The sequence below is a fragment of the Rissa tridactyla genome, chromosome 4, assembly GCF_028500815.1.
Source record: "Rissa tridactyla isolate bRisTri1 chromosome 4, bRisTri1.patW.cur.20221130, whole genome shotgun sequence".
Lineage (NCBI taxonomy): Eukaryota > Metazoa > Chordata > Aves > Charadriiformes > Laridae > Rissa > Rissa tridactyla.
The window spans coordinates 78,112,283-78,126,432 of NC_071469.1; the positions used below are offsets into that span (position 1 = coordinate 78,112,283).

The window sequence follows — 14,150 nt, forward strand, 5'->3', positions numbered from 1 at the left end:
ATACATTGCAGTTGAGCTACTTGATAAATTTGTGTGCTATGTATTGAAAAGTGCAGCTGTTTTCCATTGGGATAGCCTAAATCCCTATCCAGTAACAGCCATGTGGTTTGAAAAAAATGCTTGAAGGGAAACTTTACAAAATTTCCTTGGTATTCTTCTAAGATGATGACAAGATTCACACACAAACCTCCTGGACATCCTGAAATCATAGGATCTACAGGCAAACAGGACCACTGGAGCACTGAGGCCAAGTGCCTCCAAGGCAGTTTTGGCCCTGCTCCTTGGCCACATGGCCCCACTACTGAGGATTTACCTACCGAAACGGGGACTGGAATTGGTAGTCAAAGGGGTACAAAATTTGAGCTGACACTTGGATTTTCCCAAAGTCTTGGGCCAAGTGAAATCTGGGGTTAGATTAGGATTTGTGGCTAATATTTATTGAATACAATGTAAACATTTACAATATGGTCTGTCACAAAATTAAAGTATTTTCAATTAGTTTCAAATTTTGTAGCATATATTTATTTTTAGTTTCATAACATGCATGTTTCCAAGCAGTGTTCCATAATGTCACCTTTCTACACTGAAATTAGTATAATCTCGTAGATATATGCCAATGCTTCAAACATAGATCGCATTCTCTGTAGTGATACATGGCTCCTTTAGGCAGATACACTTCCAGTGCTGATATACTTGTGTATAATTCTTCCAGATTAAATTCTGGCTGTTTCTAGATATTCCAGTTATCATTTTGATTGATTTTATGAGAATGACAATAAGGAAGTAGAATAATAAGAAATGCAAAGCATATTCTACAGTTCATTTCTGGAAGGAGAGTCGGTCCCATGAGAACTTTCTGTAGTGTGTTACTGGTTACAATTATTGCAAAAATAATTGCGTGCTATCACAAGAAATGGATGCCAATTACCAGTAACAGTTTTTGTCTTTGGTTATTTAGTATTTCTATTGTCTTTGAGTAATCCCCTTGAAAAGCCAAGATTACCTGTGATTAGCAGATCTGAACAGGTGGTTTAGGGAGCTGAAGTCCTAAATGTCATAGTTGTTTTGCTTAGAGAAGCAGTGAGTGCTTTCCCAGTCACCAGCAAGCAGTTCCTGCAGGCTTCCCTGAATATGGCATCCAGCACCAGCCACAGGATTTTGTTGCTCTAGGCAAAACATTAAACGTAGGCCCCTCGCAAGGCACAGTCACTAGCTCAGGAAAGTGTTACTAAACATTCTGCAGCCCTAGGCAGCTGCACGCTCTGCGTGGCTGGTGGTGGCAGTGCTGGCCCTGACTGTAGATGTACCTATCTCTCCCCCATTAGGCTTACGTCCATCTCACTTTTTACCTTTGTTCTGAGTTTACCTAATTGCGTCTGCTCGGTGTGACTCCCATCGTTGAACATGGGCAGGTCTTGTCCTGCTCTGGCGCAATCCATTACCGGTGGGGTGAAGGAGCAGCAGGTCTGGCAGCCCTCAGAGAGCAGCACTGGCTGAAAGTGAATTCTGCTATTAGAAAATTCTAGGAGCGAAACAAAGAGTAAGTGAATGATAGTGCTTGAACAGAGTCCGCGCAGCAATGTTACTGTGTCATGAGATTACATGTACAGTGTCAGAGAGGACAGTGCTGAAGGGAGAGGAGGGAATGAACCATATTTATCCTTTGTTTAATTCCACTTAATTCACTACATATACAATGCATTGGGCTCTATGTTTTCATGAAACTGTAATTCTTGCATATTAGAGCTTTGCTTCAGCTTTGGTGCAGCATAAAAATGGAAGCTGCTTCAACTGCAGAAGAAGCCAGGTTGAGTAAACTTTAGAGAGAGCAAGCGCCATCAAGCCCTAAAATGTATGGGAGTGCAAAGGTATGCAACTGTCACCTAAACCTATTAGCAAAAGACATCTTACTAAGAGGTATGTTATTTACATGCTAATCGTTGTCAGTGGTGCCTTCTCTAGGTTTTTTTTCTATGTAGCGGTTGTTTACACTCGTCTGAAGTTAGTAATGGGCCTGATCTGGCACACTCCCACAAACTCAGCTCCTCTCAGAAATCAGTTTGTATAGACTGGGGGCTTAGATGCATACTTTATTTGCAAACAGCTGGAGCAGCTTAAGAGGTTACCATACCACGCACTGTTGCCCCATGCAGGAGATTTCCATCCCTTGCTGGCGGAGGATGTCACGCAAACATTTTGCTCACACCAGCCATACACAGGCTGGGAGAGCCCACCTGCCCATTGCCCCAGTTCGGCTGTGGGACAGTGTCTTCCAGGCGCGGGGCAGTGACAGATGGTGGGCAGAAATGACGTACTCAATCATCACAGTTAGCCCCTGCTGGAGATTCGCTCATGTGCAGTTCTAGACCGGAACGCTGCCCGTGCTGCCCTGTCAGTGCTCTGCTTCCTGCACAAGGATGAATTTCACCGATAACGCGTTTAGGATTGGGCACTTGCATTGCCAACTTCTGAGGACAAGAAAAGTGGCTTTTCATGGTCTCAGAAGTGAGTATATGACGTATCCTTGAGCTTTCCAAATGGCTGTAGAATAAGCACTGGTGTTTGATGTAAGTTTTCCTATTATATTCAAGTATGACTCTCCCCCTCTTGCTTTGCCTGTTGCAGTAGGTACATGACGGTTGAATTGCTGAACCAGTGCAGACTGGGGCTGCATTTGTCTTTGCGTGCATGATTTTTGCACCAAATGCCTGTAGTATGATCTAAAACTTACTCAGGCTTTAAATCCTTATTCAGGCAGTGCTTCTAGGGTGTCACTGGCTAGGAACGAGCTCAGATGAGCTTAGTGATTGCATACAGTCCTACGGAGAGCCGGCTCCACTGCAGAAAGCCGCTTACAACATGCAAATAAATGTGTTCTGCAATCCTGGACACTCCATTGGAGATGGAGTTTGAAGTTCTGTGAAGAAGGACCAAAACACACAATAAGTAACTCTGGGCGAAATTCAAGAAATAGTTTGTACAGCCAGGATGAATATCCAAGCTCACCATATAAAGCATGTAAAGGATGGAAACAATTTTTCTGACCCCAAATCCGGTTTCTGGATTTGTGAGGAAGGGTCTTTTTTAAGTCTGTTTGAATCTTGTGCCTTGAGCTTTTCTTAGGGAAGGAAAGGAAATTGTGAGTTTAATTTTCTAGGTGGCAACTGTATGATCTCGGGTTTATGGAGCAGTAGTTTTCCAGGCTATCTCTGGGTCACTGGTGTAGTGTCTGCTGATAGTTCAGTAAGAGCTGGCTGGCAGCTCAGGGCTCAACTCTTCCCCCTCTTTCCTGCTACAGAATTATTCTAATAAATCAGAAACTCCTGGAGTTACCTTTTGAGGTAGGTGATGGCTGTTGTTGCCGTCTGGACATTAAATGATCCCTAGTGGGAAGAAAAGCAAACTGCAAAAATGTGGCTGGGGGATGAGATGGCTCCAGGAGGAAAAGGGGTCCCCACAAGACCCAGATAATGCACGTGCAAGGCTGTGAGCAAACATATTTGTGCTCCAAGCGGTATGTTTCCCACACTGCCATTGCAGACCAATTCTGTTAACAGGCTGGCCCAAACTGGGGGCAAAAACGTGGATCGAGAGGACTGTACTTAGCTCAGGCACGGAAAGCGGAACATTATTCATGAGGCATTTACTTTATTGCAACTAGTGGCTGCCAGGCCGGCTTCTTGTGTTGATGCAAAGAGTATGACAATTTTCACGTTGTAAACACCACGCATTAATCAGGGCACCTCAATATTATGCAAACAAAATGTATGTGCTCACAAATGCTTCCACTGTATTTGAATCAAAAATATGTCATGAAAATGAGAGGGGTTGTCGGGTTCATTTCATCAGCCAAGAAACTTGGGACTCTACAGGCAACTTTTCCCCTGAGGTCTGAGACATGTTTATCCCATAATTGCTGCATATTCTCCAGATTAAAATGAAACCTTAAAACGTAAATAAAAATGCACGCTCTGTAAATCTGATTTGCCAATGAAAATCTTTTTGTGACGACAACAGGTCTGTCTTTGTTAGGTGACTACCTTGTTGGAAATCATCTGTATGTTCTATTTCAGAGGAAATTGCCATGTGAAATTTTGGCCTTGTATTTGTATTTTGACAGACTACATAATTGCTGTGTAATTTTGTTTCAAAGGTAAGTAAATCCGAAGGGAACACTTTTTTAAAAACATTTTTTTTACTTAAATATCCTGGAAAATACATCCCTCAGTCCTACTCCTTCACATGCTTTTAAATGGCTCCCACCTCTATATTTTATACTATTTTAAATAGTACTTTGATAAAGAAATTATAACTGTGAAATTTTTAAAAAAATTTACACTAAGACTCTTGTGAATAGATCTTGTGAATAGATACCCGGCTGCACCGCAATCGTGACTGAAGTTTTCCTACTGTATAAAGGCACTTTTCTTAAAGGAAGATGTTTGGAGGAAATCTTGATTGATAGCTAGTTATATCTCATCATCCGATATCAGATGTATTTTTTCATTACTCTTCTTTTGACATGTACATATTTCGGTGTCTTTTTTTTTTTTTTGTTCTACCCAGAGTTATTTCTGTGATGAGAGACATCACAATATGTCTTTGGAAGATGTCTTTGCAGCCCAGAATGGTTTTTAAAATTTTGTATCTACGGCTGGAGAAATCTCTGTCACTTCATTTCTAAACTTCTAGTTTTCTGGTGGGAGGCACACGGTGGCTTTATATGGCTGTGATAAACAAGGATATTAAAAAAAAAATTAAAAAATTAAACTGGGATGTAAAGGCATGTGGCTTGCAGAGAAAACTTCCCCTGTAGCATCAAATAAAATTCTTGCTTCTCTATAGAACTGATAGACTCATTCTGTCCACATACGATGACCACTGTGTAACACATGGTGGGAAAGATATCTGATCTGAGCAGCCTACCTGAAATACCCTCTAATTTATTTATTTAATCTGGAAAAAAAGTGTATAAAGGATAGAGTGATACCTTGGGATCAATAATAATATTGAAATTAAGGTATTTTCTCAAGTGTATGGCATTTAATAATAGAGAAAAGTTTCTTTTTTAACATGGGAAATAAGACATTCTGCTATAAAAAAAAGATATCAAATAGAGGAAATAATGATAGGCTTTAGGATGTGAGAGTATTTGTAATTACTAGCACTCTCTAGGTTCTCTGTGTAGTGATGTAAAAGTGCATGGAAGTCTTGCAGTGCTGCATATTTATCTTTCTGTATGTTTTTTTTCTGCCTTGTGGGCTGTACGTACAGAATAGTTGCCTATACACTGATGCGGGATATAGCTGTTTTGGTTTGGTTTTTTTTTATTATTATTATTCCTTGGGTTTTAACTCTCTTGCCCGAGAAAGAGGATTTTCCATCCAGCTTGTTTACTCCATGATTTATGTCTAAATTGACAGAGTCCTTCGGAGGCATTCGTGTTAAATTTGAAACAAACGTATTTAATGCTCGTGTTGTAATAAAACAGCTAAAAGAGCAGATTAAAAAGATATGCACAGAGGGGTCTGATTGATTGAGGGATTGATTTTACTACTTTTCCCGTAGGTGGGTAGTGATGGCTGTAAATCTCTTGATAATCATTTCAGAAGCACCTTCATCAATAAACTCAAAAGGGACAGCTAGGTGTAAAAATTTGCCAGCCATCAGGTCAGACAAAAGGCAGCAAATGTGTAAAGAAAGAATTGAATTAAATAATCCCACCTTGGCCGGTTATGGCATTAGTCATGTTCGTTTTTATCTCGGGGGCGGGGGAGTTCCCCATCACTGCGATTCTCCGGGATTCGGGGGAGAGAAAGAGGGAGAGGCTCTTTCCCTCTGTTTTTTTTTTTTTCCTTTTTCCTTTGGCTCAACCCGTATTGCTTACGATTCACTTATGCGGCTAAAAGCTTGTGGGTTTGAGCAATGATCAATTATTAGTTGTCAGTAATAATGGAGAAGGGTTCGATTCTGGTGCCCCCCTCCTTTTTTTTTTTTTCTTTTAAGGGGAATTGTTATTAGAAAATATTTTAATTTTTTTTTAAAGAGAGCAAGGGGAGTTAGAGGGGGTGCTGACAGCATGTCCACAGAAGTAGTCATACCTAAACCCACACAGTCACAGGACTTGCCATTTCCATACTGAATAGCGTGATCCAGGCTATTGATAAAACCATTCGGGATGGCTGGTGCTCGCTGCCCCTGGGTAGCTGCGCCCCAGGACTGTCTCAAAAGTTTATTATACATCGGAGCACAAAGCCAAGTTCCCAGCTGACTGCAGCATCTGGAAGCCCCTAATTACACGCGTTTCTAAAATATATGTAACCTATGTTAGCTGAAAAGCGGCTTGCTTGAGAGGTCAGCTGAAGCGACGTTTGAAACTCTCGTGCAGTGTATCTTTTTTAGTTCAAAAAAAAAAAAAAAGGCAAAAGGAGAACACAGCAGATTAAGAGGAAGAGGGGGGGAAAAGACCCCAACTGCCCTGCTAAGTGAAAAGCGGGTGTTTTTGCAGTGTGGAAACGTGAATGGTTGGATTATACAGAGAGCGTTTTCTTGCCAGCGCTTTAATTTCTGCGCCGAGGCGGCGCGGAGCCGAGGCGGTGCCGCAGGTCGGGCTGACCCTGGGGCTGCCTCCGCCGGCAGAGCCACTGCTCCGCCGCAGTCCGCCCTCCGAGCGGCTCCGGAGGTGAAAATTTGCAGAAAATATGAAATCAATTGGATTTCCCCCCCCCCGCCCAAGATCGTTATTAACGATGTATTATAACTATGTGGGGATTGTGTAGCTTTTAACCCCTGCGCGTTAAGGTTGTTGTGTCTGATCGCAAACCTTAATAACAATAATCCAGTCTAGTGTGTTGCATCTCATTGAAATCGTCTCTCAGCAGAATGAACTGCAAATTATCCCCTGTTTACCATCTCCCTTCAGTGCTCATCTCAATGAACTGGAGATCGATCCCCACCACGGGTGCCTTCCAGCCAGGCTGATTTGCATTGAAGCACATTAGAAAGCCTCCCACCTCCATTAAAAAGAATAATCCGAGAGAGGGGTGGTGTGGAAATAAAAAAATCTCCAAGGTGTGGCGGCGAGAGAAAAATATCTGTCACTGTCATTTGGAGCTTCGAGAGGGAAAACCCAAGATCAGAGTATTTACGCTTGTGAACTCTCACAACTTCTGTTAGAGACAATGACGTTTAATTGATGTATTGCTATCAACAACAATAAAGACCGATTTTTCTCTAGCCCTGGCAATGCTGCTCTGCCCCCACCCTTTCCCCACCCCTCCCGGCCCCCAGCGAAGGAGAGGAAAACAAACAATAAATAATCAAGCGGTCCTAGATGAAATACCAGGCGCCGCTTTATACGCTAGCGAGGGAGAAGAGAAACGAAAAAAAAAAAGTTATAAAACTTAATTTCTCCAGATTAATTTCTTTTTCTTTAAACCGCTGTTTTTCTTCTTGTTGTTGCTGTTGTTGCTTTTTAATTACCAGTCCACGGCCGCCTTTTTCCAGCCACGAAGCAAAGGTACTGCGCATCTGGGGAAATTTGTTTTAGGCTTAATCGACAAATGTATAATGAAATTGTAAACGCGAATAATTTTGGGAGAGCGGCTAGATTAGAAAGCGTGAGAAGCTAATGGAGTGATGGATACAGTTAGAAATACAGACGCAGATGTGTAAATAGATCCGCGTGGGTATTTTGTGTGCATCTACGTGTGGGTAGCTATAAGTACCGTGCGCGTTTCTATACGTTCAGGTTCGGTTTCTTTCCCACTGTCTCAGGGTAAGGAGGGTGACAGCCTGCGCTGAGTGTATCCATCTCTGCCGAAACATCTCTTTAAATATTCAGTGAAAAATAATGTCATGTGAAGTACCACCTATAGCAACATTATTATCTTCATTCTTCAACATCATCCCCGCTGATAGCTTCGTTTGTCTTTTTCTCAAATTCTACTGTACCAAATGCTGCGGGGAGGGAGGGGGCTCGCCCTGTGCAGAAATGAAAAGAAGCGTCAGTGACCACTTTGCACCGCTGACTAAATACTGGAGTGGCACCTGGGAGGCTTTTTCGGTTCGTATGCGTTTGTTTGTTTGTTTTTTGCGGCTCTTGGGTTTTTTCACCCTTCTCGCTAAACGTTTTACAGTCTCTTTCGTTTAGTAATGAGAAGAAAACGCGAGTGAGCCGGTTCCTCGAATGGGAAGGTTTCTCCCTCTCTCCCTTCTCCTCTCGCTCGCTCTCTAGGTTTTACCGGCTCATTTGAAATTGAAATGAGTTGTATCTGATCAGCCTCTTGCTTTTACAGAGAGTTTGTTAATATTAATACGGGAAAAAGGAGTAGCTTCTATAGCAGAGTAAATAATCCAGCGGGGGGAGTGGGAGGAGAGAGCACTAGATGGGTCAGGGTGGAGGGAAAGAAGCCGCCTGCGCTCCCGCTTCTCCCCGCTCCGCTGCTTTTGCCGAGTAACTTTTCCCGCACGGCCCCGAGTGAGACGCGAAGGGGCGCGGGGAGCAGCGAGCGTGGGGAACGGGCTCCCTCCGTCCCCCGTGTGCGCGTATCGTGGGGTACACGAGACATTAAAAATAGCATCGCCTGTAGCCTCTTCGCAACTAGACTTTTTATTTCAAAATCGCGAAATTTGTTTGTAAGAGGCTCCTCCTCTGCAAGTAACACCCGGGCGTAAAAGTTTGATGCAGGACGTGTGACAGGGTAAGAGCGCGGTGCCCCCAGGGTCCCGCTGCTCTAAGTGTTCGAGACCAGGCACAGACGCCGACCCCGGGGAGTGCGGGGCCACACCGGCCGCCGGACCGGCTCGGCCCCGCCCGGCGGAGCCCCAGCGGCCGCCCCTCCGCGCCGCGCAACCCAGCCACAAAGTTCGCGGAGCTTGGCCGGCCCCGCGGAGCGTCCGCGGCGGCTCCGCCTGCGCGCACGCCGGGACGGCCGGCCGGGCTCCGCAGCGGGGCACCCGCGGGCCGCTCCCCACCGGGCGCTCCGCGGCCGCCTCCGGCAGGCGGGTGGGCACCGCTCCCGCGTCCCAGAGGGGAACAAAAGTCGGGAGCACTCCCACGGGGGAGCGGGGGCACCCGTGGCGCCAGGGGGTGGAGGGGGGAGCGGCGCGGAGCGGGGCGCGCCGCCCGCCCCGGCCTCCCCCGGGCCGGGATTGACTCCGGGCGCAGCCAACCGGCGCGGGGCGGCGGGCGGGGGCGGAGCGGCCGCCTGGTCCGCCCGCCGCTCCCGGCGGAGCCCTAATTGTCCTGGGAATGTGTGAGGTAAAAGACAAACCCTTCCTATTTTCAGCACCCCTCGGGCCCGTGATATATGGAAAGAGAAAGGGGAGGGGGTGGGGGGTGTGTGAAGGGCGAGAGGTGGGGGAGGGCGAAGATGGATCTTTATTTGCAAATGCGGGGAGAAGAAGAAGGAAAAAAAAAAAAGAGGATTAAAAAAAAGCAAACCCGAAACTTTTTGCAGCAGCGGGACGGAGCGAGCGGCAGCGCCGGAGAGGGGCCGGCGGCAGCCGGAGCGGGGCCGGGAGCGGGGCTCCCCCTGCGCAGGCACTTGCCGGGGTGCGGGGCCGCCCCTCCGGGCCCGCTGCTCCCCGCCGACCGCCCCCCCGCAGCCGTGCGTCCTCCCATCGATTATTGCTTACCCTGCCGTCCCTCCGCGGGTCGGGGCTTTGGGCGGGGGAGGGCTTTAAAAAAAAAAAAAAGTTAAAAAAAAAAAGAAGGAAAAAGTGAAATACAGCGCAAAACGGAGAGGGGGGGGGGGGCGCGGGGAGCCCGTCGGGGCTGGAGGAAGGGGCGAGGGGAGACACATTCCTATAGTAACCGGGATGGCGCGATGCAGCCCCAGCTGGTTGCTAAGAGGGTTAAACTGTATCCAAACAGCTTTGGGGAAATCCAGCCCCTTCTCCTGCCACATGGATCGACTCATTGGGTGGGAGCGGCGGAGAGACAAGGGTCTCCAGCAAATCAGCGCCTAATTGATTAAGGCGAGCTGGTTTGAATAGAGCTGGCCATGTGCCAATCGCCTTTCAAAGAGCCCCTCTATGATTAATCGCAATGCATTATTGATAATCATAATTATAGCAGGACACATGCGCGGTGCGCGGAGGATTGGGGAGGCTGAGGGGGGGGAGGCTCGATTTCCGTAATTTTGAGAAGATTTTTTTTTAGTAATTTTTTATTCTGCCCCAGCTGATGTTTGAGCCAGCATGTCGCGGAGGAAGCAGGCGAAGCCTCAGCATTTCCAATCCGACCCCGATCTGGCCTTGTTATCCCAGCGAAATGGTGAGTTCTTCTCCTCTCCCTCGCACACATTTTAACACAAACACACACAAAATAGATAAACTTACCTTGCGGGGAGACGGGACCGCGCCGGGCAGCGGAGCGGGACAGCAGGCTCTCCCGGAGTTACGTGCGGAGGGGTTCCTTCTGGGCTTTTGGTCCAAGTTCTTGGCTTTTATTTTTTTTTTTTTTTTTTAACTCAGCGTTTTGTTTCGCCTGTTTCTTAACGAAACTCCAAACTCTTTCCGTTTTTTGATGTTTTCCCTCCGCCCTCCCCCCGCGGGGCGGTCTGGCATCCTGAGCCCGCGGGAGATAGATCCGCGCCTTTCTCCGCGCCCCGCGGAGCGGGGGAACAAAGTGGGGCTGCCGCGGAGCGGCTGATCCTCCAGCCCCGCGGGACGGATGCCCCGTCCGGCCACACACGCTGCCCGCGCCGTCCCCCTGAAAGGGGCGGAAAACCCCCCCCGGGCACCCACTTTCTCGCCCCCCCCCAACACCCCCCTCCGCAACACCCCCGCGGACCCCAGCGCTCCCGCTCCCCCCCAGTCCCCCCGAGCGGGGGACGCTGCCCCGCCGCCGTGCAGCCCCGGCCTCCGCCTGCACCGAAAGCTTCCTGGAGGCGGAAAAGTTGCCGCCGCCGGGCCGGGCCGCGGGGGCGATCGCCCCGTCCCGGAGCTGCCGCCGCGCCGGGCTCCGCGCAGCCGCCGCGCCGGAGAGCGGGGCTCCGCGGCCGCCGACGCGGAAGCTCCGGGCAGCGCGGGGGCTTCTTTTCTCTCCCTAAGGTTGATTTTTATTCTTTTTTCTCCGTCTCCCCCCCCCGCCCCACACCTCAAGTCGGTGAGCGAGGAATAAACGCTGGCTTTGTGTCCGCCAGGATTTGGAGAGGGAGCGTGTGAAGTATCTTTTCTTTGGTTTTTTTTTCCCCCTTCTTTTTTTTTTCTCCCCCCTTCCTTCCCCTCTTTTCCCTCCCCCTCTGGGAGAAGGGGGATTTCAGAAGAGTTCGGCGCAGCCGGGCAGAGGGTACGTGCCTCTGCCCGTACCTGTACCGGGACGTGGGGCGACAAGTGGTCGGCGAGAGCCGCGGCCGGGAAGGCGGGGGCCGGCGGGGCCCCCCGGCCCGGCGGCAGCGTCTCCCCCCTGCGCCCGCCGGCCGGACACCCCCCACCCCCCCCCGCGGCCATGAGGAGGGCGAGCGCCGGGGGGCTGCGAGGGGCCCCGCCGGGCGCGGAGGGCGCCGCGGGGCTGAAGCGCTTCAGGCGGGCAGGTAAGGGAGGGCCGGGACGCGGCGGTGCCCCCTTCGCCGCCCGGCCCAGCCGGTCGGAAGCACCTCGGACTTCCCCCGGCAACTTCCCGAGGAAGCGCTGGCCCCGGGCCCTCCGCTCCCGCGGCCGCTCCGCGCTCCGGCGGTGCTGGGCGCCCTGGGCCCGCCGAACCGCCCTCCGGACCGGGGCGTCGCGCCGGCAGCCCCGGGAGCGGCGGTGCCGGCGCCCCTCGGCTGCGCGGGGAGAGGGACCCGGGCTCCGAACGATAAATCAAGTCGGAAAGTTTGCGGGATGTTGTCCTGCCTCTGCGAGCGCTTACCCGGTTCCCCAAATCCCTGTGACTCCCTCTTCGTGAGCCAGCAAATATCTAAGCGCTTTCTTCGCCTGTCTCTGCCGAAACACTTCTTAAAAGTTCACTTGGCTCCTGGGAGGCGACTTCTGTTTTTTAGCCGAGTTTTGTGCGCTTTGAGTGCACTCGAGTTTTGCCGTTTGCTCAGCATAATCCCCTTTCTCATCTCCGTAAAAGTATTTATTTTTGTTCCGATATTATTTCTACTTCCTCTTGAAGTTTGGAGCAGGAGTTGGGGAAAACGTTAGGGTTTTATTTGCCTTTCATCGGCCTCCTGTGAAAGAATTTGGAACTTCTTAAAAGTGAGCAGAGAAAGGGAAAGCTGAGATGGAAATTATCTTGCTGGGAAAGCAGAGAGGGCTTTTTCACATCTTCTCTTTGTATGATTGCATCTTTTGACGTTAGCTATCTTTTTTTTGTTTTTAGTAGATGGAACAGATCAAAACGCCTCCGAGTATCTTTTTTAGAAGTAGCCGTTTTCTTCTTGTTTTAGTCTTTTGATCTGATTTTGCACATCGTTTTCAAATGAAAGACAGTGGGAGTGTGAGAAAGGAATGTTAACTGAGCAGCTTTCCTGCCTGTTGCTAAAGGATGTACTTGAAGTAAACTGGATTTTGCCTGAAATTATGGCATGGAAGTGAAGCTTTTGTTTAGTTTGCATGGCTATCGTAAGTTAAATAAGTAAATAACGAAGCTTATTATTTTAAAAAAATACCGCCCGGTTTCCCAGGAAAAGCGGTGTGTTTTACTATAAAATCTGTAGGAGCCTCCCCCGCCCTTCTCTGGTAATGGTTTTAGGTTATGTCTGGTTTACATGGTTAGACGATAAGTTTGGAGTAAGTTGCCTGGAGGGTGTGTTTTGTAATGGTGTTTCAGGATTCAGAACGCTGTAATAATATTAGCATAGAGCTACCCTCCGCCTTTCCGGGGTCCCCAGCCCTGGCAGCAGCCTCACACTTGAGCAAGACAGGGTGGGTGAGCTGCGGCGGGGACGAGTTTGCATTATATGCCTTGAAATTGCAAAACAAAACCTCGAAATGCCAAGCGCTCCTTTCTTCTCCTTTCATCCTGTGAATTCAGGTTTGCTAATTCATCTACAGTTTGCGCAGGGTTTAGGCAAACGTAGCATCGCTGCTCCTTCAGGCACTTGCAGTAAGGTTCTGCTGGGCAGTGTTTTGAGCGAATGAACAGAGTGGCCCCGGGAAAATTTCTTGCATCTGATTTGAATTCTGGATTGTTAAAACTTTCTGCTAGGCTTTCAGATCTAAAGATCGATAGGAAAAAAGTTCCTCAGACTGCAACAGCATGTAATTTTTATTTTTATTTTTTTTTAAACTGTTCTTTCTTTTTTTAAAAGTTCAAAGCTCGTGCAGTTCACTCTTAGCAGGAAGACTTTCCACTTAAAATGTATTTTTAGTCCAGTAAATGGATAAGTAAGTTTACCCTTGTAAAATCCTGTGCATGTGCACATTTGATAAAGTTCATATTGGATTAACTGGAACAGCTTCTCAGATTAATAGCAGAAATTACTTGCAGCGTAAATTATATTCAACAAGTAACTAATTACTGGTAGGAAGTGGGCAGGAGATTGTGGGATTATTTCCTTTTGTTAATAACTCCAGCCACTTTCATGACGTTTTAGAATTTTTTTTTTGTGTTGGTTGGAATTGCATTCCCAATTGTGAAAGAATATTCTCGGAGCATAATTTTCCAAAGCAAAAGTTATATCTGAGAAATAAGTCAGCTAGATTTTGAGGAAGAGAAAAATATTTGCTGCCCTTCCATATAAAGGCTTGTCAGAACCAGTGCTTTTTCACGTCAATAATGGATTTTGGTAAATTCCTGCTGCAGCATTATGATCATCCACGTAATTGTTACTGGGCCCACGAAATGAGAGAAATTATGATCGCTTTCTTTAGTAGGATCTGAAGGACAGGGATGCTTAAGAGAAATAATTGCTTAGTTAGGCTCCTTTTAGTTTGTTACACAATTAGGCCTTTTTGTGCGATAACTGCAGTCTGTCGGTTCAGAATGCAGACACTTGTGTTTCTTCCAAAGGTGAGCCCGAAGTGTGGAGGGCCTTGTGAAATATCACTTATGCAGATGCAATTCCGAAATAATTACTGAAACCCATATGGTGGAAGTTGTCTAAACCCAGTGTTAGCTCAGACCCATTTTGTGTGTGTTTCCCCTACATAACCCGCATCTTTGTCTCGCTGCAAAATATTTATGTTTTAGTTTGTACCTTATTTATCTTTTTGAT

The 14,150-nt window shown here is 47.7% G+C and overlaps 1 protein-coding gene across 16 annotated transcripts in view; it reads left to right on the forward strand.

Annotated features, from left to right (window-relative positions):
• The first annotated feature begins 7,355 nt into the window (after positions 1 to 7,355).
• SALL1 (spalt like transcription factor 1) overlaps positions 7,356 to 14,150 on the forward strand; it is a 247,433-nt gene continuing 240,638 nt past the window's right edge. For 10 of the 16 annotated variants that reach the window (XM_054199744.1, XM_054199747.1, XM_054199757.1 and 7 more), the window contains exon 1: positions 10,100 to 10,279. In XM_054199744.1, coding sequence (XP_054055719.1) covers positions 10,204 to 10,279 — 76 coding nt within the window. In that variant the 5' untranslated portion in view covers positions 10,100 to 10,203. The other 6 variants (XM_054199755.1, XM_054199754.1, XM_054199756.1 and 3 more) reach the window with 6 other exon arrangements.